Genomic DNA, 26,891 nt, shown 5'->3' on the forward strand with positions numbered 1-26,891 from the left:
TCTGTTTCAAAACATGTTCACTGTGCACCATTTCAGACACAAATTATTATTCCAAACCAAGCGGAGCATTTTATCATGTCTGGTGGTCTTTGCTTTATGTCATTCAGAGCCACGAGGGACTTTGTAAAACAGGCTGTGGACTCGCTGTGACTGCTAAAGTCGCTGGCTTGTAAAATGGTGAATGAATCAAACTCGGTTCTTTGCTGCCTTCCATAGGCATTAAGAGGCCAAATAGTTGCCGTGTACTGCTAATCAAATGCACTTGATTATTTGATCTTCAGTAAGTGTGAGCATTTGGGTTTTATCACAAAGCCAATAAGAAAAGACATCAGCATTGATCTTCAGGAAGCAATTGTTGCTCCCTATCAATCTGGGAAGAGTTTTCAGGCCATTTCCAAACAGTTTGAAGTCCATCATTCTACAGCAAGGACTGTTCAGAAGTGGAAGACAGTTAAGGGAGTTACCAGTCTTCCCAGGAGTGGATGTCCCAGCCAATTCAGACCATGGTCAGACCATGTAATGTTCAGAGAAACTGCAAAAAAACGAAAACAAAACAGGGATGCATCTCAAACTCTACAGGCCTCAGTTGGCATGTTAAAATTTAAAGTTCTTAACAGGGTGATCATTTTGGCTTGCTTTACAGCCACAGGACAAGAGCACCTTGCTGCCACAGAGTCACCATAACCTCCTTTGTAAAAAGTATTCTAGAGTAATGTGAAGCTGAGAGCTTAAGAATATGGGTCAACCAACAGGACAATGATCCCTAGTACAGCAGCAACTTTACATCAAAGTCCAGACCTCAACCTGATTGAACCTTAAGAGAGCTGCACATAAAGAATGCCTGCAAATCTCACTGAAGCAACACTTTATCAGTCTCTCATATCCTGGAGAGAATGATAAAGCAATTTAAAAAAACGAACAAAAAAAAACATTTTTTGTACCACTAAAGATGATTCTGCAAGCTACTGAATAATGTGGTGTACTTCACACACACATTTTGACATAGCTTGGTTTAAAAAGTAATGAAAAAGTCTTATATGTTGCGTGCTGTTGCTCATTTAAAGTTACATTTAAATGATTTAACTTGGTTAGGATCAGATGATTTTTTTTTTATTTTTTTTTTTTTTATGTCCTGGTTTAAAATCTCAGAACTGAAAGAGAGTGCCCTTCATCTGTCACCATATTGCATGTCTAAGCCCTAAAATACCCCCTTGATGACACGCCATATTGTACCAGACCCAACGTTTTCACTCCCAAAATCTAAAGCAATTCAACAACACTGTCCTTGGAGTTACAAGCAGACAAATGAACACAATACCATTTACCATTTTTTTTTTTTTTATATTTTATTGAAACATCATTAAAAACTTCTACATGAAATTAATAAAATGTTACACAGTATGTTACAATCACAGCCATTCTAATTTATGATGTCAGCCTTTTAATGACAGAAAAATAACATTTTGACAAATGAATGCATCGTTAACATCACTTCTCATGTGACGCTACATATGGTCCTCAATGAACATCTGTATATGTAGTTAAGAGCCATTCTCGTAAACATAGGAGACACGGATTACAGCTAGAGGACAAAAAGGTATCATTTCACGTTCTTTATTAGGTGTTCTCAAGGTGCAGTGTCATTGAATAGAGAGGACAAAATGCATGTGAGTTAATAAGTGTTTAACACTCAGTTGCTGGGGATACAGACAGTGATGAGAGGCTATAATCACTGATAACAAAGGCTATAGCCAAAACACTGCAATGACACAATATGAGAGCAGGAAGTCACGTTTACCGACTATATAGGAAGTAAGTTCTTCTTTCCATGTTACCATTTTAATTCACTCATTTCTCTGGCTGGTGAGTGTCATCTTCATCCGGTTTCTGCATCTCTGCGTCCTCTCCGTTTTGCATTTGGTCCGACTCTGCTGATTCCTTATTCTGAGAGGGCCTCAGGAGATATTCCAGCTCTTCTGCACTGATGGCCACCTTCTCTGGAATCAACCACCTCTTGAAGTGTTCGAGAGCACTGCAAAGGGATGAAGGGCACGAATAGTTTAGGGTGTTAACCTCTTAAGCCCCAACGCCCCCTGATGCGGGGGCAAAAGGCAGGAGATCAGTTAGGCTTGGGGCTTAAGAGGTTACGATAAGAAGCAGGCCATCTCCAGATAACTACTAGACACTTTGAAAGATAAAGATTAAAGTAATTTTGTATTGGATGAGTAAATGCCACATAAGTCTCTTGAATTTAAGGAAAAGTGGAAACAGTGAGATGATGAGTTATTGCTGTAATATGTTAAGTTAGAAAGACATAGGAAAGAAATGCGCAAATGATACAATCACATCTAAAGATGCAATGACTATTTAAAAAAAAAAAAAAAAAAAAAAAATCCTCCTCCAACAGGATGATTTTTCACATCATGTCCATGTCCTACCTCTCATCCATGTCGCCCCCTTGGAAGAGCTCTGAGGTCTGGGTATCGTGTAGGAACCTATCCCAGCATTCCTTCTTGGCTTGAGACAAGGAGTGCAGCATGTCCCTGGAGGTCACATCACTGGACTGGCCCTTTATCTTCTTCAGGCGGTTTTCTGGAGCGAAATGTAGCCAAAAATGTCAGTTTTATAGCTTGGATCAAAGTTCCGACAGATTTTGAATTAAGAATCAAAGAAGAGTGTGAGTTTTGGTACAATGTGTCATATAAAGGCCAGCAAAGATCGCAGATATGCAAAATAACCATTTAGGGGTTAAAGGACTGGTTAGGCTGTAACGGATGTAATGAATTTATTTAAGATGAAAATTAAGAACACCTACTGAACAAATAAAACATTTAACTCATGAGAAATAAATAAGTGCTGATCTTTCTTTGATTAGGAAAAAACACCTTCTGCAGCAATCTTGTCTTTTTTAATCATGTGTGAGTACATACTGTCAAGTGTTTTGTAACAACATTATAGTTTTGTATTTTTATTGGTTGTCATTTTTTAAATTTTTGTTTCTGGTTCAGTTTTTTTTTTCCCCATGAAGTTTTATTTCTATCGCTTTAAGGTACACAGAGGGACTATCGAGAGCGTCCTGAGCAGCTGCATCACTGTCTGGTATGGTAACTGCACCGTATCGGAGCGCAATACCCTACAACAGATAGTGAGAACAGCTGAGAAGACCATTGGAGCCTCTCCTCCCTCCATCACAGACACCTCCACTAGTATTGTGGAGGACCCCATACACCCCTCACACACACACTCTTCACCCTGCTGCATTTGGCAAGAGGTAACAGGCCCTCACTGGAAGAATGAAACAGTTCCATCCACCCAGACGTCAGACTCCTGAACACTGACTGACACACTACCACACACACCTCGCTGTCATTGTTGTGCTTTTCTATTGCATTGTTGTGTCTGCACTGTCTTGTGCCTGTATCGTTCTGTTCTGTCTGGTGTTGCACTGTCTTTGTTTAGTTTTTTGCAGTTTTTGCACACTTGCACTTTATGTAGTCCTGTATTGATTGTCTTTTATATGTTATACGTAGCACCATGGTATGGGGCAGAACATTAAACAGTGGAAGGGTGTAATAAAATAATTGACAGATGACGCATCTGTGACACATGCCATATTTTTGGAACGCCCTTATTCACAAAAGGTCGCCACAGGATATTTGATCAGCAGTTTTTACACCGGATGCCCTTCCTGGCCCAACCCCAGAGGGATCCGTGTCTCCTTCTGGGATCAAACCAGGGATCCGTCACTTGTTAGGCAAATGTGTCAGCCACTACAAAAACATGGAGAATAAATAGGCAATTCAAGCCAGCTATGCTGAAGAAAACTATCTGGTTTCATTTTGCGGGAATTTAGCATCTTATCATTTCCATGCCTCTTGCTGACAGACAGCGAGGAGACAGGAAGTCTGTAGTCTTGAAAAGCTTTTAAAAAAAGGAAATACCTAGAGTGGCTATGTAAATCTCAGAATCCTCCATGGGTTCCCATTTGGCACTAGATGGACTGGTATCTGTCCCATTTGCTTGTCCATTAACCTGCACAGGCGGGTGAAATGAGTCTTTGAAGTCTGTGCTGCTCTCCGGGGTCGCCTCAGTCTGCACCTCCGGCAGGCTGGAGCAGATCTCGGACCAAAGCTCCCCGCTTGACCGAACCTCCTGTTTCTCGAAGTCGTCTATCATTCTGGTGCAGCCAGTGGGTAAAAGAGATGCTGACATCACGGTTTAAAACACACACACACAGTGTTACTCTGTTTTTGGACTAAGACCCTTTTCTTTCAGTGACACTTGCGTGAGATGTTTGGAAGGTACATACAATTAAGACAAATCAGAAAGCTGATGGTACGGTTTACATTTACGGCTAAGCTGGTTGCTGACCAACTACATGGATAATTACTGTGCATTTAAACGTTTTTCGAGCAGTTTGTTACCATAAAGAATAGAAACATAACTTACCTGTGTGGGAAAAACCTCAAAAGGCTAGAAATTAATAACGCAGATATATTATTTTAATGATTAAAGTTTAGCGTTGCTAGCTAAACATATCCATGATCTACAACCTTAAACGACCGACAGCCCACTTCCTCTTTCAGATATATTTGATTAGACGCTGTATCCGCCCGTCAAGCAATTTTGAGAGCTGATTGGTTAGTTTGGGCTTCACATATAAAAGGTTAGTTTCTCATTGGGCTGTGGTTTGCTGAGGAGGGGATTAGGAAATGTGTCTCAGCTGGAAGTGACCGCGGCTGAGCTACCGAGGTAAACAAGGGCTACCGACCTCTACGGAATTTGTTTATATGGGGGTATTTACTATTTTAAAAAGTGCAATAATCATTTGCAACGGTATAATGATAGTATCCGCTTATAGTGTAACGTAAACTTGCTGTTATAGCCGTTACATGTGCTGCTGTACCGCTCGCTGTCTGTCTGTCAAGTTTACTGTAATTAGTGAATTTGCACTGCCACATTTGGACATCTTACAAATGACCTAAACTGCCCTCTCGATTACCACACGGAGAATACAGCCAGGCCGTTGAATGCATTTTACAGTAATCTGTGTGTCGTGTACTCAGGGTTACAAGCGCTGATCATCGCGTCCCTGCAGAGAGATTCGGTGTAGGAGATGCGAGCGGCGCTGCGCCTGGCAGTAGTGGCAGTCCCCATGGGTGTGCTGCTGTCCCGGACAATGGCGTGGATGTCCAGCGGCAAAACAAATCCAGAGCTTATCAGCAGGCTAAGGGGTAAAGGGTTTGAGCTTTGATATCTTTGTTGTTGTTTGTGACCTTTCTTGACCTTTCTAAACGAGGGTTGGGACTGTAGTTACATGTTGCACAGGTTGGTTTGGAATCATCATCTCCATTCATTCAACTCAGTATCAATACCTCTTTTTTTTCTTCTTTTTCTGCCAGACCATGGCGTGATCCAGAGTGACAGAGTGTTCAATGCCATGCTGGCTACTGATAGAGGACTCTACTCGAGAGACTATCCATATGCAGACTCTCCCCAATCCATAGGTATTTATTTCAGAAGCACTTTCTAAACACATAAATGCATGTTACTGTCAATGCAATAACAAGAGCCTGGGTTTTTTCATCACATTGCATTGTTGAATAATAGCTGTTTTATAGAGAAAGATCTGCTACAACTTTGTTATGAAACGTTGTAATTACAGGCTACAGGGCAACCATCAGTGCACCACACATGGTGAGTAACAAACACTGAACAGTGCTGGGAGGACTAAATGGTTAAACAAAACTTAACAGAAGTTTTCCTGCTGGCTTTACTCGACAGCATGCTCATGCTTTGGAGCTACTAAGTGACAAACTAACTGAAGGAGCGTCGGCACTGGATGTAGGCTCAGGAAGTGGATATCTCACCGCCTGCTTTGCAAGAATGGTAAATTCTGTTAAAAATTTGAAAAGTTTCTTTCTAAATCTTACCACTAGCTAGATGGTTTCACCCATGTATCATGTAACAGAGGTTAAACAGCTGCTTTTTACCATCATATGCAGACAGGGCCCACGGGTAGAGTGGTTGGCATTGAACACATCGACGAACTGGTTCAGATGTCAATCAAAAATGTTCAAGCTGACGACCCGGAGCTGCTGTCCTCTGGACGCATCAAACTAGTTGGTGAGTCAGGAGACGTCAAACTTAAAGTCATGCCACTTTTATCTATTGAGATTTAAAGCACATGGCTGCAAAAAAAATACAATTCATATCTGGGTATGCCCACAGTGGGAGATGGAAGACTCGGCTACCCAGATGGAGCGCCGTATGATGCCATTCATGTTGGTGCAGCTGCAGCCACTGTTCCTAAGGCTGTAAGGACACAGACTTTACTCTTGTCAGAATAAAATGCAATAAAAATAGGCATAAGGCACTCATTCAGCTATAACTGAAGCCTGCAAACAAGGCACAGAAGGCTGTGGTGTATCTACAGCTATATTAAAGTCATTATAACCCAATCAGTTGTCTCTAAAATAACTTTATCAAGTATGTTAAGCTTCGAAGGTACTTGAAATGCATTCTAAAGACAGACTGCGCTGAATTAATGCCATGAATAAAGTGAAAAAGTATGAAACCCTTTTTTTAAAATCCTGTCTTTCCTTATGGAAGCTCTTGGAGCAGCTGAAACCAGGTGGGCGGTTGGTTCTCCCAGTGGGCCCTGATGGTGGCAGTCAGGTGCTAGAGCAGTATGATCGGCAGAGTGATGGGAGCTTCCTCAAGAAAGCTTTGATGGGAGTGGTTTATGTCCCCTTGACTGACAAGAGGCACCAGTGGCCTGGGTAAGAAAAGAAAAAAAGCCTTAAACCCCTTGAACTCTTACACAAAAAATGAGGAAGTCACCTGTGCCTGCTATCCTTCCTTCTCTCCCCAGAGGTGAGCTCTGACTGCAGTGTGGTTGCCCTTGCAGGAGGTGGCGTTGGTGCTGCGTCTCCGGGGCCCTGTAACACCTCTTATAGTTCAACTGAGCTTCTGTCTTAAGGACCACCTGCTCTGCTAGGTTGTCACCTAGCAACATGAAAGGAGGATATTGCTCTGTTTGCCTGGCCAGATTGTCTTCCAAGGGCGATAAAACAATGAGTGACTAAATAAGTCTTCAGCGGTCTACTGATTAGCCTCTTCCCAGAATCCTGTGATTCATTTAGAGTGATGCAAGTACAGTAGATCACAGTGGGGGGAAAAAAGGGCTGTACGCAGTATTATTTCTGGGGAAGTTTGTGAAGTGTAATAATGGGTTTGTTGAGATTACAGCATGAAAAGCTCTAAGATATGTGAATGCTTGTGCTGATTTCAGATGGATGGTAAAATTGTGTGTGGGGGGAATTATTTGGATACATATGCAGTAATACTTGCAAAAGTTCAAACCTGGGAATTTTAATAAATGTTTAGCAAATTGACAAAGTAATATATTTTTGTGGGAAGAATGCTTCTTACTCATTTAACAATATGTGTGTGCAGAATAAATCACATGTGACACTGTAAATATAGAGCAGGGTTAGGAAGTTGTGCCAAAACATAATAATCTGATACATTTTTGGAATCCTATAAGTAACGTAATCATATGTAAATATTGGATTTAATAATAAAACCAAGTAAATGAATATTTTAGTGACTGCTGTTATTCCAAAAAGACTGAAAATAAACACATAACTGGGGTAAACAAGCCTTTTTTGAGATGCTGTGCCATAAAGTGATTTCCTGTATTTAAACTATTTTAAATGTCTTTTAGGCCTATAATCTGTCATGAATTATACATTAATTGAGCCAAGAAAACCATTTGAAGGGTAAAAACGAACTCGTATCACTATAATGTAGGTGCAGTAACACAGAGTTTTAAAGACACTTGCAAAACAGGTAATTTCTTTATTTTATATATAACTTCATAAATCTATTTAATTACAGTCTATTAAATATAGGCAAACATTATACATTAAGAAACACATCAAAAATCACTTTGTGGCACAAAGAAGTATTAAGGGAATTGGTATCGTGAGAAGCTACAAGGACTAGAGCATAAAAACATGATCATGAACAAACACAAACATACTGTCATTTATATTTCGTGTGAATAGAACTTAATTTGTAACAAAAATACATTTCATGGCAAAAATAATACATTAAAACACATAAATAACAACAAACGGTCTACTTTTAATGGTTAAGTGCAAAATGGGATGCAGGATTGGGTTTGATAGTTTGGTTTAAACTTCAGAGAGCGCCGATTGGACTACAAACGTCATCACGGCGCGCGCGTGTGGCGAGAAGGACCTCTAGCTAACGAGCGATGCACGTGAGGGTGCCGTTTGGAAGCTTATTATCTTTCTTTCTGAGTCAGTGTGACGTTCATCGTCGCGGAGTTTATTTTGTTTCTGCCTGCGAGAAAGCGAATCGGTGTCTGAGTTTTCTTAATTCTCCACAGTGTAGAAAGAGCAGCTGGGCTATGGAGCGGGCGGGTATTGAGTCGGGAACACCGGGAAATGTAAACACGCCGGTGCCCTTGGAGCAAACTACGGCGGTAGAGGCGTCAGAAACCGGCAAACGCAAAAACGACGACACGGACGACAAAGAGACAAGCGGCAGAGGTAAGAGACGGAGAGGAGCCGGTGGGAAGAAGCTCCGTCCGGGGGAGAGATATATCCCCCCACCGCAGAAACGCAACCCAGGTGTGAGCTTTAGCCAAGAGCATTTCAACGAGACGTCATACTACTTCGAAGCTGGGCTTCGTAAAGTCTATCCGTATTACTTTGACTTTAAGACCTACTGCAAAGGTCGGTGGATTGGAACGAGCCTTTTGGATGTGTTTAAGAATGAGTTCAGAGCTGAGTCCATTGAGTATTATCAGAAGGCCGCTAAAGAGGGTCGCATCCGCCTCAACGAGACACCAGTGGAGGATCTATCTGTGGTGCTCAGGGTAAGTCTCATAAGTCCATAGTATAACCTATATAGGGGAGGTAAACGGGATCTAGTTAGCACTGACAGTTGCCTCTGTCAGTGCGCCCCAGGACAGCTGTGGCTACAATGTAGCTGCCATCACCAGTGTGTGAATGTGTGTGTGAATGGGTGGATGACTGGTTGTGTAAAGCGCTATATAAATACAGGCCATTTACCATTTGTGGGATACTAATACAAGGTATTGACTTTATGCCATGGCTACATTATTCACCAAATTCATGTTGCCAAATGATCAGTCAGTAAAATCTGATTACTTTTGTTCAATATTGTAGCTTGCATTGAAAGGATCAAATATTTGACATGTGGTAGCTGTAAAGAACAACCCTTCATGTCATTAAATTGGTAGCTATCCAAATCTTGATACTCTGATTTCTAAAATTCACCTGATGGTATTGGATGGCCTTGTTTGAGGTGGGCAAACACTTAAATTTTCCCTCACCATGCACAGAATAATGATCACTTGAGGAACACTGTACACCGCCACGAGCCCCCTGTAGTTGGCAGACCACTGGAGATTCTGGTAGATGATGGCGAAGTGCTTGTGGTCGATAAGCCTGCCTCCATCCCTGTGCACCCTTGTGGCCGATTCCGCCACAACACGGTGATTTTCATTCTGGGGAAGGAGTTTGGCATCTCTGAGCTGCATACAGTCCACAGGCTGGACAGGCTCACCTCTGGAGTCTTGCTGTTTGCCAGGACGCTTGAGACCTCTAAGAAACTGGACCAGATGGTGAGAGACAGACAGGTATGTTGAGCACGTTTTGCACTTTTGTGCGAGTCGGTTTTCAAAACGTCTCCACGGGTTTCTTACATCTTCTGTCTCTTTCAGCTTGAAAAGGAGTATGTCTGCCGAGTGGAGGGGGAGTTTCCACAGGATGAGGTGATCTGTGAAGAACCCATCCTGGTTGTTTCTTTCAAAATCGGCCTCTGTCGTGTTGACCCAAAAGGAAAGGAGTGCCGGACCGTCTTCCAGAGGCTTAGCTTTAATGGAAAAACAAGTGTGGTCCGCTGTTTACCCCTTACTGGTCGGACACACCAGATCAGGGTCCACCTTCAGTACCTGGGTTTTCCCATCCTTAATGATCCCGTCTATGGGTCATCAGCCTGGGGTCCTCACAGAGGGAAGGGGGGACTTGTGGGGAAGAGTGATGAAGAGCTTCTGCAGGCGCTGGTAGAAGAACATCGCTCTCAGGAAAATTTTAACATGCTGGATATTGCAGATGACTGCATTGGCATTGCACACAAGGCAGACAAAAATAAAGCCTCTGAGAAAATGGACAAATCAGCTGGAACCGCTGAATCTGACAAAAGCGGAGAAAGTTGTCCAGTACAGGTAGATGGTTGTGGCAGTGACAAGAAGTTAGATTGCATCGAGGCAGTAAATGACAACAACACCGTTAAAGACTGTCAGAACCCTCAACCAGTCAAATCACATGGAAATGAAACTGGGGCAAATGATTCTAGTCAGAAAACTCCCCCAGACCACCTATGTAGTGAATGTAAACTAGTGCGGCCAGACCCCACAGAGAAGGAACTCATCATGTATCTTCACGCTTTATGCTACAAAGGACCTGACTTCGAATATTCCACACAATTACCTGACTGGGCAAAAGAGGACTGGGTGGAGGCAGATTAGAACAGACCAGATGAACGCTGCTGACGGCTTTGACATTTAATCTTCAGACAATCATTAATCCTCAAAGAGATTTTGGTTTTTAATTTTTTTGATTTGGAACCAAAAACAAAAATGTTTTGCTGCTTTGAAAGCAAATATGAGTTAAGATTGGAGTGGTTCTCATTTCACCTTGAGGTCTATTTTAATTTAACATTATCCACAAAGTCTGTAATCTGTCTTGTACCACAGCGAACATTTGAAATAAATCGAAAGCCAGTCTGCAGGAAAATAAAATGTTTTATTTCATTTTTGTGAAAAATCAACATTGACAGCTATAAATAAGAGTGGTGGTGACCTTTATCTTTTTGTTTATAGAAAGCCAGTGATTGATTACCTTTGTCTATAAGGCAAGGTTATTCTGCTGAGTGACCCAAAGTGAAGGCTGGTTAAAGATGTTTGATTATACAGTCAAGATATCAAGTGACAAAAACACCTCTGCAATGAAAAGTCTTGAAAATAACCTCGCTCATAGGCACATTTTATGGCAAATCTTTCTTCTTAAGGTCCTCGCTGAATCACAGCCACTGCACCTTCAATACTTCTTTGTTTTATACATATAAAGGACCATAAACATATCAAATTTTACTCTTAGGACACTTTTTTTTTTTTTTGCACATCACAAAATTTCAGCTGCTTTGAAACAACCGTTTGAAAGACATTTGACACATGCTGTTCATGTCATAAATACTGTTAAATGCTTTGCAGTGTGGATAAAGGTCGCCTGTCAGGAGTTTCTCTTAACACTGCAGCCAGATCTGTATGGGAAATTGACTGTTGATGCAGCTGCTTGTGATGGTACAATTACTGCATTTAAAACAGAAATTCAAGCTCCTCCTAATTCTGCTAAGGCTTACTGACATCTGTGGATCCTGAATAGTATGCACCTTAAGTGTATAAACCTTAGTGTTAAGTCTGTTAGACACCACTTTGCCCCTTGGAAATCAGCACGAGTGAACATTACATTGTTTTGGCACTGACACTAGAATAAACAGCATGACCGTTAATTTGAAAGTGAAACATTAAAAGCAAGCCAAGACACCACACATGATACACACTGCGAACTGTAGGTTAGTGATTCTCTACATTATCATCACAAAAGACATACTGTACATGTTATCCCCACAGAGTGCAGAACCCACTGACAGTTGTCTGCTTCTCTAAACGTGATAATGATTGAGTCATGCTCATAAACTGTTTGCGGCTTTGCGCGCAGGCACACCCCACGCGGCTCTGTCTCTTTATATCTCACATTTAAATCTATGAGTGCATATGGCTCATAGGGGTCAATCCCAGCTTGGAGAAACCCAGTCTGTGCAGAGCGTCCAGGTTCAGAAGTTAAAAAGTTCCAGGCACAAAGTAAGTTCCGCAGGCAGCAGGTGCAGCACTCGGATAGTTTCTGTGTCGATGACGAGCTGCAGTTAATATTCAAATGTGGCATTTGTTTAAAACTGTGGCTGGATACAAAGCTTCATCTTTTGCTGTCATGCTTTCAGTTTTAACCTTTAGCTGAAGACACGCTCATGCTCTGACCTCATTTGTAACAAACGATGAAACAACACTGGACAAACATGCTGTCGTGTTACATTTGCAGTTGGCTTGTATTTCCTTTGTGTAATATACAAATGTAACAATGTATGCTCCTTTTTCATCAACTGTGATTGTATAAGTTCAGTGGTTTTGGTTTTAATTTTTTTATATGTATAAATTAAGAGTCAGATCCACAGTGTTTTCAAGATTTTCTCCAGCTTTCTTTAACAAGTATCTTCCCGCTGTCCGTCTCTCTTTATCCAAACATCTGGTAAGTCTGGCTTACTGTTGGGTAAAATCACCACTTCCTCGCTGTGGCTGGTGCGACCCTTGCCACAAGTCTCATAAACGATTTCTTTCAGTGAGAGACGAAGTGCATCTCTCCTCCCATTAAGGTGTCCTGGCTGTAAGTGGACCTCCGCCTCTCCTTCTTGCTGCTGTGTGTTCGAAGATCCTGGTTCGATGTCACTGAGGCACGTTTCGCAGGACTCCTCCAGACCCTCACAGGAGCTCTGAGACAGGGAGAGGTGACGTCCTTTATGTGAGCGATGAGGGTGACAGCACCTCTCCCCTAAGGTATTTTCATCCTTGCAGAGTGATGACTGGTCAGTAGTCTCCAGTGTATGGCTGATGATGGTCTCCTCCATGCTTGACGATGAGGATGATGTATTGCTCCAGTGTTTCACCCTGACAGACTGACTCCTGCAGGTTTTACACAGCAACTTGTCCTTAGCTACATCTTCTTCAGCCAGGCCTGGTGGGCATAGAGTGTTTTCTTTGTAAGGAGATGAGGTCTGGACGGCTGGTGGTGGTTGGCAGATTTTCTGTTGATGGCTACATGTCTCCTCACTCTCCCCATCCATGGTATTCCTTGCCACATCTCCCTCACAGTACTCAATCTCATCAGAAAGCACAGAGGGCCGGTTTGACAGTTTACTGGTGCAGGTGCTGTTCTCAAAGCTGTCACTCAGGCGATAGGCCAATGGCTGCAGCTCGTACTGCTCGGGCCCTCGATTCCCGCAGCCACTTCCTGCAGTCTGTTTCTGCCTGTGCTGACGATGGTTGGGATAGAGATAACCGCCTGCTTCTTTGTCATAACTCCTCCTCACTCTAGATTTACCAAATGCCCCGTTAGCCGCAGAAGTCGACAAAGAGCCAGGCTCAGAACAAGAAGAAAGCATACCGTCCGTTTGGTCGGAAAAACACGGCAGCGTGATCCTTCCACAGTTTTTCTGGGGTCCACAAAAACAGCACAGGGACTGGAAAAAGAAGGTTGCAAATCCACACGCTACACATTTGACCAAAAACAGAAAAATCCCAAGCTTTCTGAAGAACAAGGCCGTGGCAGGTAACATGATGATCCCTATGAAGAAAAAAGCACCAGAAACTATTGCTACAGGACATCCCATCCTTTTAGTGGCATGTGCTACTTTCCCAATTTTATCTGAATGTGGAGCTAAGCTGTAGGATATGCAATAGTTGGCAATAAAATCGACTGACAGCCCTGCGGCAGATGATATAAACAGAGCCTCTGTGCCACACAGCTGCCATTCAAGAAGAACAAGGAGGCCGACAGTGACAAACACACTGCCTCCTACAGCTATTGTTCCATATATGCTCAGTGGAATATTCCATGTGGTTAAAAGAAGCAAAGCACATGTGAGTGCTACTGAAAAGCCAGCTACTACTAGAGTCTCTGAGCTTAAAGACTGCTGCAGGTCAAAAAGAGACAGCTGACTGATGAACCAGCCGTTCTCCAGCCCTTGTGGTGCTCCTGATATCTCTCTGTTAAACCATGTCAGGATTTCTCTGTAAAAAACACTGGTTCTGCTAAAGTTGAAGCTGTAGAAGTATGTAGTTTTGAATGCCAGCACGAGGGCAGCAACCCTGCCATCTGGCTGGAAGTACACCCCTCCGCTGTGTGCCAGATGGCCCTCGGCATACCTCTCTGCCAGCATCATGCTTAGGCAGTTCTCAAAAACGCTGGGAGGGTAGGGGAATGGGATGTCATTACAGCAGAAATGAAGGGCGTCATCGCTCTCTGAGCACCTCCTGACAGATATCCAGTGTATTAGCTGCTCTACGAGGCAGATATTATCTGTCATTGCATCTTTATCTTCAGGTGATGAAGGAGAGTGAAAGCTTTGGTTCTGAACCCGTCCACACAGCTCCCGCAACCAAACCTGAGCATCAGGTCGGCTCATGTTAAAGTCAGGGTCAAGAACTAAAGAGCCATTGCTTCTTGGGTTAAAGTGGTCTCCGTTGTCAGTCGGTTTGATGCCCCAAACAAGCATCAACGTAACAGGCTTATCCTCTCCATTTCTCTGCCTCTCAAACATGAACATGTGATGGTACTCTGCGTCATATCGCTCAAATGGGTGACTGGAGCGGAACAGTTGGGTGACCCTGCTCTCAAGAGCTGGCAGCTTCATGCCCGGGTCTATGCATGACATGTACATGCCTCCAGCAGCGAGCACTGCAAACCAGCAAACCCAAATGTATCTAAACTTTACAACTCCACAGGGCAGGATTTTCAGAAATAATAAATTGGAGGTGTCAGTGAGACCACGATTTAATTCTCTCAGCTTCTGCCCAAGGCTGAAGAGGCATCTCTTGCGTGAACTCGTGTCCCAAAAGCCACCAGTGCTTTTGGAGCAGCAGGGGTTCCATCCTTGCGCTGCCGCAGATGCAGAAGACATTTTTGTGTAGCGCTCACGCAGGATGAACGAACACGGCAGCCACACCAATGCCAAGAGGGAGCTGATTAAAGAGGCAGTTCCGAGATAAATGGAGAAGCATCTGATTGCTGTGATGCTGCTGAGATAACCAGAGAAAAAAGCTGCACTGGAGGTCAGCCCTGATGCTAAAATCAAATAGCCTACTTCCTGCAAAGCTCTGTTTACTCTCTTTTCCAGGGAAGCTGAAGGATTTTGGGATAGCTGCAGATTCCAAAAGTCAGTAAAGATGAAAACCTGATTGGAGCAGCTTCCCAAGAGAATAAGAGCTGCTGACAGGTTGACCAGAGGAAAGAAAGTCAGACGAAATGCTACTTTGTAGAAAAAATAGGATGTTAGAAGGGAGCCGGTGATCGCTATTACAGATAGCGCTACTATGAAGAGCGAGTGGAGGTATAGAGCCATAGTGAACAGAAGTGATACAACAGCTAGGAAAGGGTAAACTGAATCTCTTGTCAGGTAATACTCAAACAGAGCCTGCTTAATGCCAAAGTCTATGCCAGTAATAGTCGTATTATTGTAGGTTAGATCCCTGCCTTCAAGGCTATTCATGTATATCTCCATCATATGTTCTCCTTTGTCTACAGGTAGGAAAAGAAGACTGTACTTCAGTGTGGGAATTTGGTATTCAACAGTCTGCGGTCCAAGAAAGTCTTTGTCAACCAGAAAGTGCAGGATTTGGAACACCACGCGGGATTGTTTGCAGCGGGAGGGAACCGAGGAACAGCTGCCATGTTTGGGTCTCTGGGCACAGGCTTCAACTAGATGTCCTTCATGATAGTATGGCGCACATTTCCGCAGAAGGTTCAGAGACTCAGAAACCTGGTATGAGAGAAAGACAATGGAAAATAAAACCACAAGATAACACAACAGAACTGAGGTATAATTAAGTGCTTACTGAGTTTGCATTGCTCACACATATCCATGCTCCTTTAACCTTTTGTAAAATAAGCACATTTTATTTCTGAAAGAAAATTAAATGCCACGTCACAGGGATATCTGCATAATAATGCTTTACCAGCTGATGTCCTCAGTTGGACAACAGTCGACTGACCAACTACACTCACTACAGACGAACAGCAGCCAGAGTTGTTTGCCCTGCAGCGGCCTCCGTAGCTACGATTATGCACTTGATTGCAATCTACTGACATCTAAAGGTGAGATTTCACACACAGTATATTTAAACTGAACATGGTTTAATTTGATTTTTGCTCATTATGACTGGAGGTGCAGTTAAAAGCTTGTAATGGTCAACTTTCTGCTTGGGTTACTTTACCAAACAACTCTGAGGACAAGATCAGGTTTTCAAATGTCTTCTTGAACGTGACAAGACATCCTCCTACAAAGTACAATATACAAAATAAAAAGGACTGGTCTGATGAGCTGATATCCCTTTGCCTGTTTTATTTTGTTTTGTTTTGTAATTTTGAAAATGAGAAGAAAGCTTCAGTACTTGCTGTGAGGTGAGGCTGAGGCAGCGGGAGGCATTAGTAAGGACTGCCAAGTAATTCCCCAGAGACCAGCTTGGACAACAGCCGCTCTTGGACATTCCCTCAGCCTTCACCCTCACATGCTGCTGGCACAGGTCCTGGAACTGGGCCTGGGAGCGAATCTGTTTCAGAGGAGGCAAAGGTTTTTTTGAATGCATGCCCAGATTTAAAGCTATTTCATAAAAAAAAAAGAACTAATTTCACACAAGATGATGTAGAGTGATTTTTATTGGAGGAGATGGATTAAAATGTGGAACACAGCCACTGTATTAAACTGAAAAAGTGAGAGAGAGGAGACGATGACTAAATGTTTCAGCAAAGTTGACAGAGAGGAGTGAGTAGAACATGACGAACCCTGGATTGTTCCATCTCACACATGGCGTGGATCGCCTTCAGACTCCAGAGACTGGCTGAGTTTTCTGATCGAAACACCAGCTGGGCAAAACGCTCGCCTGTGTGGAGAGAGACAGATGGAGTCTCCATACAGGAACAAGATGACCAGCCGTGATTCCTCAGTTCACAGGGGTGGTCAGAAATGCTCAGAATGTTTGCAGACCCTTGTCAAGGGCTCTGAGGTATGAATCCTTAGGGATGAAAGCAAGCAAACTACATATTTTGTGTGTTTTATCCTGGCGTCAGTGTTGGATGTGAATAGAAATTAGCCAACTTCAATAAAATGCAAACCTCAGGGCTTGGGATTGCTAATAAATCTATTTAGGGAGCTTTCCGTATTTTAAAAAGAAGTCTTTGATCTAACAGAAAACTATATCAAAGCAGAGCTTAAAGAAGAAAATCAGGAATAGCTCTCAAAAAACTTCTTTGATCTGCAACTTTTCTTTGTGAACTTGTATTTAAGTGGTCACTTTTATGTTGTGCTTTCATTCTAAGTTTGCAGAGACCACTAATGACTCTTTACTAAGCTCCAGTGTTTTTCCCAACATTCACAGTTTTTAAATACAGTTTATAGAGGTGGATTAAATTGAAATGAATCAGCTGCATTCACACATGCATAGTTATCTCCTTTTAATTTTCTAACGTTTAGTTTGTCATGGCCAGCAGAGATACATATTACTCTTAACCCTTGTAGATCTACAGTGTGAAAACAACGAGATTTCATTCGTTTAAGTTTTAAAAACATAAAAGTTTATTTTACTGAAAAGCTTAAACTGATCAGGGTTTTCTCACCTGGAGAATCGCAGAGGAAGGTGTCTAGAGTGGAGTCCCTGGCCAGCATCCTTTTCATTCGAGCTTTGGAGGTGTCGTGGCCACTGCTACTTTCTCTGCTGATAGTTCCTCCAAATCTAACACATATAAAACCAGACAGATGTCCTTTTTAGTGTTTTGATTTTAACATTTTTTAATTTGCAATATTTTTTTTAGCACTTGGGATAAGCACAATAGACACTAGCTGTTTGTTTTTCCATTATTATTCATGCTGCTTATTTATAAATTCAGTGGGAATACTGCAAAGTTAGGATTCAGTTAAAGTCCAACATTCAGTCTTCCTCTGTCTTGGATTTCTCTTCCATAAACTTCCATAAGAGGCAGATGTGAGAGTGTGAATGGTTGTCTACCACTCTGTGTTAGCCCTGTGTTACACACTGTTCAGGTTGTGCTCTGCCTTAAGGATCCAACACAACTTAGTAAGGCCCAAATTAATTATTGTTTTAATATTTCCCAATACAGAAACCAGAACTTGAAAGAGGGTGTGCATTCTTTTTGTAATGACTGTGTGTAGTGTGTCTGCATACAGTCACTATTGCCAAAGCTTTTACTGCAAGTAATTATAATAATATGTTATCAGTCTTCAGGTTGCTCAAATCCATTTCTACAGCAGCACATCTGTGCGTCTGTCAGTGGTGCAGTCTGTGCTTCACTCCGCGAAAACCTTCTGCTGACCTTTTACTGAGCTGCTGTGGTAAAAGAGACAGTTTTTTCCCAGGGCCAGTGTTCTCCTGCAGCTTGGACAAGCTCGACATGCGAACTCCGATGTATGTTCCTCGTGGCTGAAAGCCCTGTAGAAAGAGAGCACTTTGAAACACAAGCAGACATCACAGTGAAAGGCAGTATAGATGCTGTTACCATTTAACACAATGCATCCACTGATATAATCAGCATCAAGCAAATTAAATGCTGTCTAATAAACATGTATATACGCAGCCTGTATTTGCTTATATTTTTACTGAGTGGTGTTTATAAAAAAGAAAGCAGCACTCTTATCATTCTTCTTTTCTTATGTAAATCATTTTTAGCTTTGTCGTCCATGATTCATTGTTGTGAGTCGCTTGTTGAGACTTGAGAATGATTTCTTAATCAGTGTTTATCCTGTAAACATGCATCTCAAAGGTGAGAAGGTGTATTTAATTAAGATGACAGCAAGTGTGATCTAATTCAGAGCGGCTCATTGAATCTGAGATTAGACTGAAGTAAAAGGATATGGCTGAAATCATGAGTCATTAGCAGAACAGTAATTAACCACACTCAGCCTAAGGTGGTGAAGGATGTTTGTGTTGTTGATTTAACAGAACCTGACAGTAGAGATACATGTGCTGCAGCAAGAAAATTAGGATTAAAATTTGAAGATTGCTTGTGTGTACAGGCTTGAGTGTTCTTGTTTTCATGGCCCAGTGGGGACTTTAAACCAATTGTAAAGCAAACCATGGGGGCCTTCTCTGAACATAAGGACCAAACTGCTTTTTGAAGATTGGAATTAGACTAAATTTTGACATAAAGGATGTACACTCTGGAAGAGACTACTAGCAATGTGGAAGGCATAGATCACGAAGTCACAGTTAAATTCATCAACTTGAAGTAATGACAGACGTAACTTTAGTGCTCTAAAGTTTGCGGATCTTGTGCTAACCTTATTTCAACTTTGAGAACACTTCCAATGCGTGCAAAGAAAACTGGTGACCAACAGCATGAAATCGCGGGAAACAGAGGGCTAACTATGCATCCGGAGACTACAATGTCCTCTTGCAATCAGCTGTAGCTAATGAAGTGTTACACAAATCACTCCATATAACCAAAACGTGATTATATATGTGTTCATGTTTCATGTGTTCAGAATGCATGCTATAAATAAGTCACCTTTTTGCATTCAGTGGTATGTTAGTATGTTTCCTCTGTGAACCCTGCATCCCAATGGGAATAAAAATCGTTGTCCCCATGGGTTCAAACTTCTTTTAAAGAGTTAAGATTTTAGGCTAAGGTCAGAAATAGGTTTAAGTAGTTGGAGCTAGGGAATGCATTTAATGAATATTAAAATGTGTGAGTGTGCACATGTATTTGAGACTAACCAGTAATGGGTCAGAGAAGTCTGGCAGTGGGCCAATCAAGAATGCAGCCAGTGAGCATCCCAGCAACAGCACAGCGCAACCAATCAGAACCGCCAACGGGTAGTCCACTATCACCTGGGAATAACTGTTAAATAAAATACCGCAAAAGAATCAGGCTGTGTCGCTGAAGAAAAGAGAATCATCATGATGAAATTAAAAGAGACCTGCAGTACTTTGGGGCTTTTAAGATTTAAAAAAAGGGTTTTCACACTTACTTTCTAAGGATACAGTACAGTCCCCCATCCCTGTTCACAAAAGAAAACTGTTATCAGTAACAAAAAAAATAATTATTCTCATTATAATGACTCTGTGCACATGTGGGAAAAAACAAGCAAATTTGTTGATTCATTTTCTTCTATAAGAGCTCTGACCTCATCTAACCAGCAGCTCTTACACGAGCCTAAAACCAGATTAAAACAGAGAGGTGATCGAGCTTTTGCAGAATCAGCAACACATCTATGGGATAATCTACCTATCTTCATATCCACACAGCTCCGGCGGTACACATTTAAATCTTTATTATAAACACATTTATTCTCCTTGGCAGTGTGACATCCACTTAAAGGATTGCATTTTATGGTCTGTTTTTATTTTGATTTCATTTTATTGTTATCTTATTTTATTTATTGTCCTTTAATGTTATGTATTGCTTTCAATTTTTTCTGGATTTCAGTGTAGTTTTCTTGGGGCAATATGCTTTTAATGTACAGTGCTTTGGTCAACTCTATTGTTTTAAATGTGTCATATAAATAAATGTGACTTTTGACCTCTTCCCACAAGGTAGTTGAGACATGTATTAAGTATGAAGCTATGGCCAAGCACAAGTAAGCCGAAAAGGAACGAAACAGCAGATTTGTCTCTCTTTTTTTTTTTCTTTAATGTAATCAAATCCGACTGTCGGCACCACTGAAGCTCATTAATTCTCCAGTTTGTTGAATACACACACAAAAAATTGAAATGCAGACAATGACTTTTGAACTATCTACTTTCAGGTAAAACAGCCAAAAAAAGCCAAAGTATATTTTCCAAAACACACCTTACTGTCACCACATGTTGCTGCTTTGGTTTCTGTGTCCCGCCTTCATTTGACCCGTGCAGCCAGTGACATCTCACCGGTCCATGGCAGGATGACTGATGGGCAGAACCACAGCTGTGTCCCACTTTTACAACAATTCCTCCTTCATCATTAGGAACGCTGGTGTTTGAATGACAGCTGTGGCAGGCATTTGATTTGATTGGCCCACAGTGACTGCAGTGTGGACATTTTAGAAGCTGGGGACTCTGGGGAACCTAAAGGAGGAAGGAAGATAACAATATGACTGTTGATGTCACTGCCTCCCAAATCCACCACCTTATTTAATGCATCCCTATATATGCTAAGGTATACTTGGTGATAGAGCTGAAAGGAAGAAGAGGGTCTGCCAAGGCTGCTGCAGCTGTCACATAGCTCCCCTTCAGGCTGGATGACAGTCAACTGGGCCTCAGCAGAGCTGTCAGGGGGGCACAGAGAAACTGTCGGAATCTCACTAAGGAGAGACGTCGGATGGGGAGAAGAGGAAGACAATGAAAATATAAAAATATGGAAATATATTAACAGGAGAGAGGGTATGATTGACAGTGGTAGCAGTGAAAGAAGCAGCAGCTCTTTTCAAATGAAGGTGCAAAAGTTCAGCTTGTAAACAGTGACTGACAACTCAGTTTCTTGAATGCACTTCTTGCCTTACTTCATCTGATTTTCAACGGCGAATTGAGCAGCCCAGCTGAGCTAATGAGGTAAGGAATGGATTTCTGGATAACATGCTGTAGCCACTGGAAGGAAGAAGGGCCAATTAAAACGGAAGGTAGGAGGAAGGAGAAGGAATCGAGAATGAGCGAGAGAGTGAGACTTTTTTCACTTCATGTCACCATCATTGGGGTAGGTGGTTATTTAGGATGGCACACAAGACAAGACTGAGGGATGGTTCGTGGCTAACGGCAGCATTCAGTAGTTGTTTTTATATTTTTCTAATTTTGCAGCTCTTGTGAAAACTGTCTGTCTTTGGTCATGTTAAAAGCATTCTTCTGTGGATAGCTGTGTCGGTTTATTGCATTCACCACTTTAGCCCACACAGTTATGGAAAGGCTCACATGACCGCTTGTTTAGTTCCCTGAAGATGAGTCCTACTGACTTCCGTGATCCTTTGAGTTTTTTTTCAATGACATTCACTTAAGCCACTTTTTTTTTCTTTTCTTTCCATTTCTATTTTTATTGGGCATCATGGTTCTAATCTGGGACCTCCCCAGCAGCAAGGCCTGACTACAAAGCAAAGCAGAACAGAGCAGGCTGTAATGACAATGGACAATGACAGAGATGATAGGGATTAACTTAGACTCATGAAAAAAAAGGAGTAGCTAGGAAAAAAGTGGGTTGCAAAGCGGCTTGTAATGGGATTCTTGGCTGTGCTTGACCTTATAGCCTGCCTGCACTAAGGCTCTGTGTTATTCTATGGATTGTCATGAAATATAAAGACAGTGTTCACAAAAAACAACAACTAAACTAATTACACAGTGTGGCTGTAGACTCTTGTTTTATATTTCATTCCTCCTCTATCACATGTCCTTAAAATCATTCATTCATTTAGTTTTATTTCACTTTCTACCCCCAAAATTACGTTACATAAAAACAACAGAAAATAAAGAGACCTAACAGGATAGCTGCGTATTCCTTTGGCTGTAGCTCAGGAAAGTGGGCATGAGCTCCTTAAAGTCAACCACATGCTTGTTTTTCCACGCAAGACTGGATGCAACCGCACTTCCTGCCTAGTCACCATGGCGACAGAGTAAGTCAACAGAGCTTAATTGACCTCACAAGGTTTTATTTGCATCTCATAATAAGGAGAACAAATGATGATGAGCAGTCTGCTGAATTGGTAAACATAAGCAGAGGGATTATGGAGTTTATTAGTGGAGCCAAGTGAAGAAGAAAACCTCAGAGTTTTGTCTTCATGTTACAATAAAATTGTGTTATGACCTAAATAATAAATACCCCGCAAAGTCCTCAGAAGCTCTTAATCGCAAAGCATTTGTTCATCTACTAGTTTGACTTATTTAGACGCTGACGTGAGTGAATAAACAAACAAAATGAAGCTACTTCAGAGTGTAAACACTTTATTTTCACCGTAATCACAAGAAACTCAGTCCATCCAGTGTTTCACTACAGCTTAGAATTGATGCAGGAATATAATTAAAGATACTAGGAGACACTGCCTGGCTGCCTCTTGACCACAGGGTGTGGGATATCAGTGTTTGACCCTGAGTTTTCATCTTAATGGTTTCCACAGAGCCGGCCAACCCAGGCAAACACACTAACAAAGGAACTCAATTCTGGAGCTTATCAATAATTCAGCGGACGAATACAAAAATACATCCAAAAAGGTGTCACCAAGCTACTCCCGACACCTAGGACAAAAATGGGAAACTGGCAGCGTGCCCTGAAATCAAAATGACCTCATAAATCAGAGTTTACATCAGAACAGCAGAGTGCACAGCTGAAACAAAAGCTGCTCGTTTTTCACCGTGCACACACTCTGTTGCCAGATTATTAGTCCTCTTAAAATAATGAAGTCTCATATAACAACTATAAATAATCAGTGATGCTAGACCATGTCATTAATTATTAGAAACCCCTCTTATTATTACATCTCAGACTCATCGGAAAATACAGCCAGCACCAAGCAGTTTCAGCAAAAACTGATAACTGTGACTTGAGGAAGGTGCTGGGTATTTCTGGGCTGTTATTAGACTTCCATTACAATGACATACGAATGAATAGTTTAAATTAGAGTTTATTAATTTTTCAAGCTTCTAATTTATCATGTTAATTTTTTTTAAAAACGTAGAGTTGAAATTGTAATGTTTCGCCCTCTGAATGAAGTGGAAAAGAAGCACAAATCAGGTTTGCGCTTCTGTACAGTCCTTCATACGACTGCTGAGTGTGTGATATTGAGTTGGAAACTGAGTGTATAAAATCACCTTAAAGTTGTTCAAAGGTGGTCCCGGGAGGAACCAGAATATCTCTAAGGCTTAAAGGCTGTCAGCTGTACTTTCTGTCTCTCTCTCCAAACATTTCCCTTTAGATCTTTGTCTGTTTTCTTGTCTACAGCACGCTTCGTGCATCAACTGTCTGGATGTCAGTCAATGTCATGTCTCTCAAAATTTCCTAACCTGACAATCACGCATATAGACACGCTGAAGAACTGCGCAAAAGCACACTCTGTATGCAGAGTGCTGACTGTTAACCTTTAAAAGCCTGAGGTGTCATTAGAGTAAAAATGTGATGCTCTGTCTCTGCATATAGGTGACAAAACCAAGTGAGGAGTGTTCATGGAGAGAGAAATAATAATAATAATACTAATAATGTGGCCTGTTGCTGAGCTGAAGGGTGACAGGTCTCAGCTGTTTCCAGCCCTGCTTTCATGTTTGAAGCCTCTTATCCATTAGATTTTTTTACAGGCTGAGAACAAAGTGAGTGACAGGGTGACATCAGTGACCCAAAGAACCAGTTTGACTAAAGCAGCAGGATGACACTGAACAGATCGCAAAGAGCTCCAGCCAACTATTTACGAGCTGCTCACTGAATCCTGCAAATCTGTCAGAAGCAGAAAGGGAACGGTCTTTTGTATGGTGGTAAATTAAAGTAGGCACTCAGGGTACTAGCTCTGAGTATCATAAAGCACTTATATAGAGTGTGCTATCACTGAAAACGCAGTGATTCAATATAAATTCTTAAAACTAAGACAGCAGCATATATGTTGTTGCAGTAATGTTGAAACACAAGAACAACAACAGCAGCAGCAGGAATCCTGTCGTGTACCGTTCCCACTGTCTACAGCAGAAACAGCTGGGTTCAGTAACCCACCATTCAGCGAAACTAGCAGCAGCCAGGGGGGTAAAAAACACACACACACCTTCATGTCTGCTTTTAACATCCATTCATTTTCGCTACTGATCAAGTTACACAGTAAGCTTTTGGACGTTTCCACAAACAAGAAAGAAAAAACAACAACCCACCTTTTACAAGCCTCCCGAATTTCCTTTTCATCTACAGGAGAATCAACCATTACTATCGCGTCCGTGCTTTCTCCTATTATTGAGCAAGCATCCATCCTCCTCCCGATCCGCCTTTTTCTTTCTGATTATTTAAAAAAAAAATTATAAATCCCTTCTAATATCAGATCGGGTTGACTAAACAGTTAATTTTCTATCTGCCAGGACTGAGTCCACGAGGATCAAATGCTTGTTTCTGGGGCTTCTACTACAGAGCAGCACTAGGGCTGTTTGGGTTAATCTGCCCCGAGCTGCGCTCTGATTGGCGGAGCCCCGGTGATGCTGAGGAGGCTGTATGGTCGCTGTCCAACTGGCCGCGGTGCTGGAGCACCGAGTGAAGGGTGGTGAGCCTCGGTGGCTGATTAAGCGGCTCAGACAGGAGCTACAGCTGCTCATTATGAAGGTGCACAGGCAGAGATGCTGCACTCAATTAAAACAATAGCTAACTGCTGCTGATCACAGCAAAGCTGAGCATAAATCACCGCCGGGTGAAATACTCTCCTCCTTAACGATTTAAAAGGAAGGGACTAAGACAATCAGTACATTATTCATTAATTTTAAATAATGACGTGCTTTAGTTAGAGGAAAACACTCAAATGCATGTTTTTACTAGAAATGTAAGTGGAAATTGCACCAGTCAGTTAGAATGTATAAAAAAGATTTAAGCCCTGTCCCTTCATTGTCTTTGCTGCATTACAGTAATCAAGGATGCTTTCATAAATTATGTATGAAGAGGTTTGCAACCAGCGGTTACATTAATACCATTTGGGAGAGTGATGATTCATAGATCAGTAATTAGCCGTTAATAACAGCACCTTTCATTCTTGCCAGATTTTGTGAAATCTCTTTTAGTGGTTTGATACCAATGCTAACTTGATGTATCAAATTGCTCCAAATAATGAATTATTAAAACATCCAGATGTTTATGCCTCATCGGAATGAAAGAAAAGCGTTGTGGCATAACGTATGCAATCATTATCACTGAAATTAAAAATAAATAAATACATGTGAATAATATTCCTAAAGATTAGGCTTAGCTCCTACTTTTAGGTTCGGTTTAAATAAACCTGTGACTCTGTCTGTCCTTTAAATTATCTTCATATCAGTCTCGTGGAGTCTTTCAAATACCTGGAAGGTATTTTGCTTGATACCTGACTCTCTTTTAAGATTCAGTTTCAGCATCTGGCCCAAAAGTTAAAAATGAAATTAGGATTTTTGTTCAGAATAGCAGGAAAATGTCTGACTTCCTTTGTCTTTGGCAATAACAATTCAACACTATGATACTGCTCTAAAGACGTTTACCAGTTGAACCCTATTTACTTCCTTAAAGTTAAGAAGAAACATCCATCTAGAGCTCCTCTTTCACAACTCTCAATTAAGTCTTATAACAACAATTCAAGACAACAGCTCAATTTATAGGTCTGGTTTTTGACCTGGTGTTCTTTTAAATATCTGTGTTGTTGCCTGTAAAGGACTCACCGGCTTTGCTCTATCATCATTACACACTGTTATCAGAATAACCTGCACCAGGTCATCCTGATTAGTGTGCCGTAAAATCCTGAAGACTTTTGCAAATGAAGACTTCCTAAATAAGAATAATCATAGCTGAGTAAGTAGGAAGTGCAGCTATATACGTTGTGTAGAATGTAAAAATCAGTATTTGGTGTGGATTTTACATACCTCAGTCTGTGGAACTGTTATTGATTAGAGAGAAGAGAAGAGAAGAGAAGAGAAGAGAAGAGAAGAGAAGAGAAGAGAAGAGAAGAGAAGAGAAGAGAAGAGAACTAGCCAAAGCCCAGCAGACTAAAAAGAAAGGAGTGACTGACACAGCAGATCTGTGTGAAAGTGTGCTAATGAGGCGGCCGCTGGTCTGGATCTGGTTATAAATATGAATCATGGCAGTGGGTGCTTGTCTGTGAGAGGCCACCACTGAGAGGGGAGAAGGGAATAATTTATTGAAAGAAAGCCAAAGATCAAGAAAAGGAGGCTGTGAGAAAGTTTTGTAGGAGAGATGAAAAGTCTCGTTTTACGGCTTTAAATCTGAAAGCGTGGCCCAATTTATGTCTGTTATAAGTGATTCATGATGGTC

At 41.6% G+C, this 26,891-nt stretch overlaps 4 protein-coding genes across 6 annotated transcripts; 2 read left to right on the top strand and 2 right to left on the bottom strand.

Annotated features, from left to right (window-relative positions):
- Positions 1-1,340: 1,340 nt before the first annotated feature.
- Positions 1,341-4,567, bottom strand: ccdc32 (coiled-coil domain containing 32). Of its 2 annotated transcripts, none has more exons than XM_040042072.1 (4): positions 4,450-4,567; positions 3,942-4,177; positions 2,439-2,592; positions 1,341-2,032 (listed from the first exon to the last, which is right to left on the bottom strand). In XM_040042072.1, exons 2-4 carry the CDS (start codon positions 4,174-4,176, stop codon positions 1,849-1,851), a joined length of 573 nt encoding a protein of 190 aa, XP_039898006.1. In that variant the 5' UTR covers position 4,177; positions 4,450-4,567; the 3' UTR covers positions 1,341-1,848. The 2 variants fall into 2 exon arrangements, with proteins under 2 accessions (XP_039898006.1, XP_039898005.1); XM_040042071.1 differs by having other exon boundaries at positions 3,942-4,189; positions 4,450-4,563.
- A 70-nt stretch (positions 4,568-4,637) lies between these two features.
- Positions 4,638-7,405, top strand: pcmtl (l-isoaspartyl protein carboxyl methyltransferase, like). Of its 2 annotated transcripts, none has more exons than XM_040042070.1 (9): positions 4,638-4,752; positions 5,067-5,234; positions 5,403-5,507; positions 5,666-5,697; positions 5,785-5,889; positions 6,006-6,126; positions 6,232-6,317; positions 6,613-6,782; positions 6,875-7,405. In XM_040042070.1, the coding sequence occupies exons 2-9, from the start codon at positions 5,117-5,119 to the stop codon at positions 6,885-6,887; spliced, it is 750 nt and encodes a 249-aa protein (XP_039898004.1). In that variant the 5' UTR covers positions 4,638-4,752; positions 5,067-5,116; the 3' UTR covers positions 6,888-7,405. The 2 variants fall into 2 exon arrangements, with proteins under 2 accessions (XP_039898004.1, XP_039898003.1); XM_040042069.1 differs by having other exon boundaries at positions 6,911-7,405.
- Positions 7,406-7,722: 317 nt separating this feature from the next.
- Positions 7,723-11,018, top strand: rpusd2 (RNA pseudouridine synthase domain containing 2). Its single transcript, XM_040042067.1, has 3 exons — positions 7,723-8,911; positions 9,401-9,697; positions 9,782-11,018. Exons 1-3 carry the CDS (start codon positions 8,285-8,287, stop codon positions 10,586-10,588), a joined length of 1,731 nt encoding a protein of 576 aa, XP_039898001.1. The 5' UTR covers positions 7,723-8,284; the 3' UTR covers positions 10,589-11,018.
- Positions 11,019-11,239: 221 nt separating this feature from the next.
- Positions 11,240-25,124, bottom strand: disp2 (dispatched homolog 2 (Drosophila)). Its single transcript, XM_040042066.1, has 10 exons — positions 24,767-25,124; positions 21,105-21,243; positions 20,754-21,007; positions 19,933-19,962; positions 19,679-19,802; positions 18,279-18,394; positions 17,565-17,680; positions 16,734-16,831; positions 16,343-16,501; positions 11,240-15,711 (listed from the first exon to the last, which is right to left on the bottom strand). Exons 1-10 carry the CDS (start codon positions 24,859-24,861, stop codon positions 12,379-12,381), a joined length of 4,464 nt encoding a protein of 1,487 aa, XP_039898000.1. The 5' UTR covers positions 24,862-25,124; the 3' UTR covers positions 11,240-12,378.
- Positions 25,125-26,891: the final 1,767 nt, after the last annotated feature.

Source organism: Simochromis diagramma, unplaced genomic scaffold (assembly GCF_900408965.1).
Source record: "Simochromis diagramma unplaced genomic scaffold, fSimDia1.1 OVJJ01000304.1, whole genome shotgun sequence".
NCBI lineage: Eukaryota > Metazoa > Chordata > Actinopteri > Cichliformes > Cichlidae > Simochromis > Simochromis diagramma.

Bases quoted from the DNA above. Each gene is read 5' to 3' on its own strand.
- rpusd2 (XM_040042067.1), top strand. From the start codon at position 8,285: ATGCACGTGAGGGTGCCGTTTGGAAGCTTATTATCTTTCTTTCTGAGT. The intron at 8,912-9,400 runs GTAAGTCTCATA...CACCATGCACAG, and splicing joins ATCTATCTGTGGTGCTCAGG to AATAATGATCACTTGAGGAA. The intron at 9,698-9,781 runs GTATGTTGAGCA...TGTCTCTTTCAG, and splicing joins AGATGGTGAGAGACAGACAG to CTTGAAAAGGAGTATGTCTG.
- disp2 (XM_040042066.1), bottom strand. From the start codon at position 24,861: ATGGATGCTTGCTCAATAATAGGAGAAAGCACGGACGCGATAGTAATG. The intron at 19,963-20,753 runs GTGTGTTTTGGA...TTTTGTGAACAG, and splicing joins CAACATGTGGTGACAGTAAG to GGATGGGGGACTGTACTGTA. The intron at 19,803-19,932 runs GTAAGTGTGAAA...TTTATTTAACAG, and splicing joins CTGTACTGTATCCTTAGAAA to TTATTCCCAGGTGATAGTGG.
- pcmtl (XM_040042069.1), top strand. From the start codon at position 5,117: ATGCGAGCGGCGCTGCGCCTGGCAGTAGTGGCAGTCCCCATGGGTGTG. The intron at 5,235-5,402 runs GTAAAGGGTTTG...TTTTTCTGCCAG, and splicing joins GCTTATCAGCAGGCTAAGGG to ACCATGGCGTGATCCAGAGT. The intron at 6,783-6,910 runs GTAAGAAAAGAA...TTGCCCTTGCAG, and splicing joins AAGAGGCACCAGTGGCCTGG to GAGGTGGCGTTGGTGCTGCG.
- ccdc32 (XM_040042072.1), bottom strand. From the start codon at position 4,176: ATGATAGACGACTTCGAGAAACAGGAGGTTCGGTCAAGCGGGGAGCTT. The intron at 2,593-3,941 runs GTATTTCCTTTT...ATTTCGCTCCAG, and splicing joins GATTTACATAGCCACTCTAG to AAAACCGCCTGAAGAAGATA. The intron at 2,033-2,438 runs GTAGGACATGGA...ATCCCTTTGCAG, and splicing joins GGGGGCGACATGGATGAGAG to TGCTCTCGAACACTTCAAGA.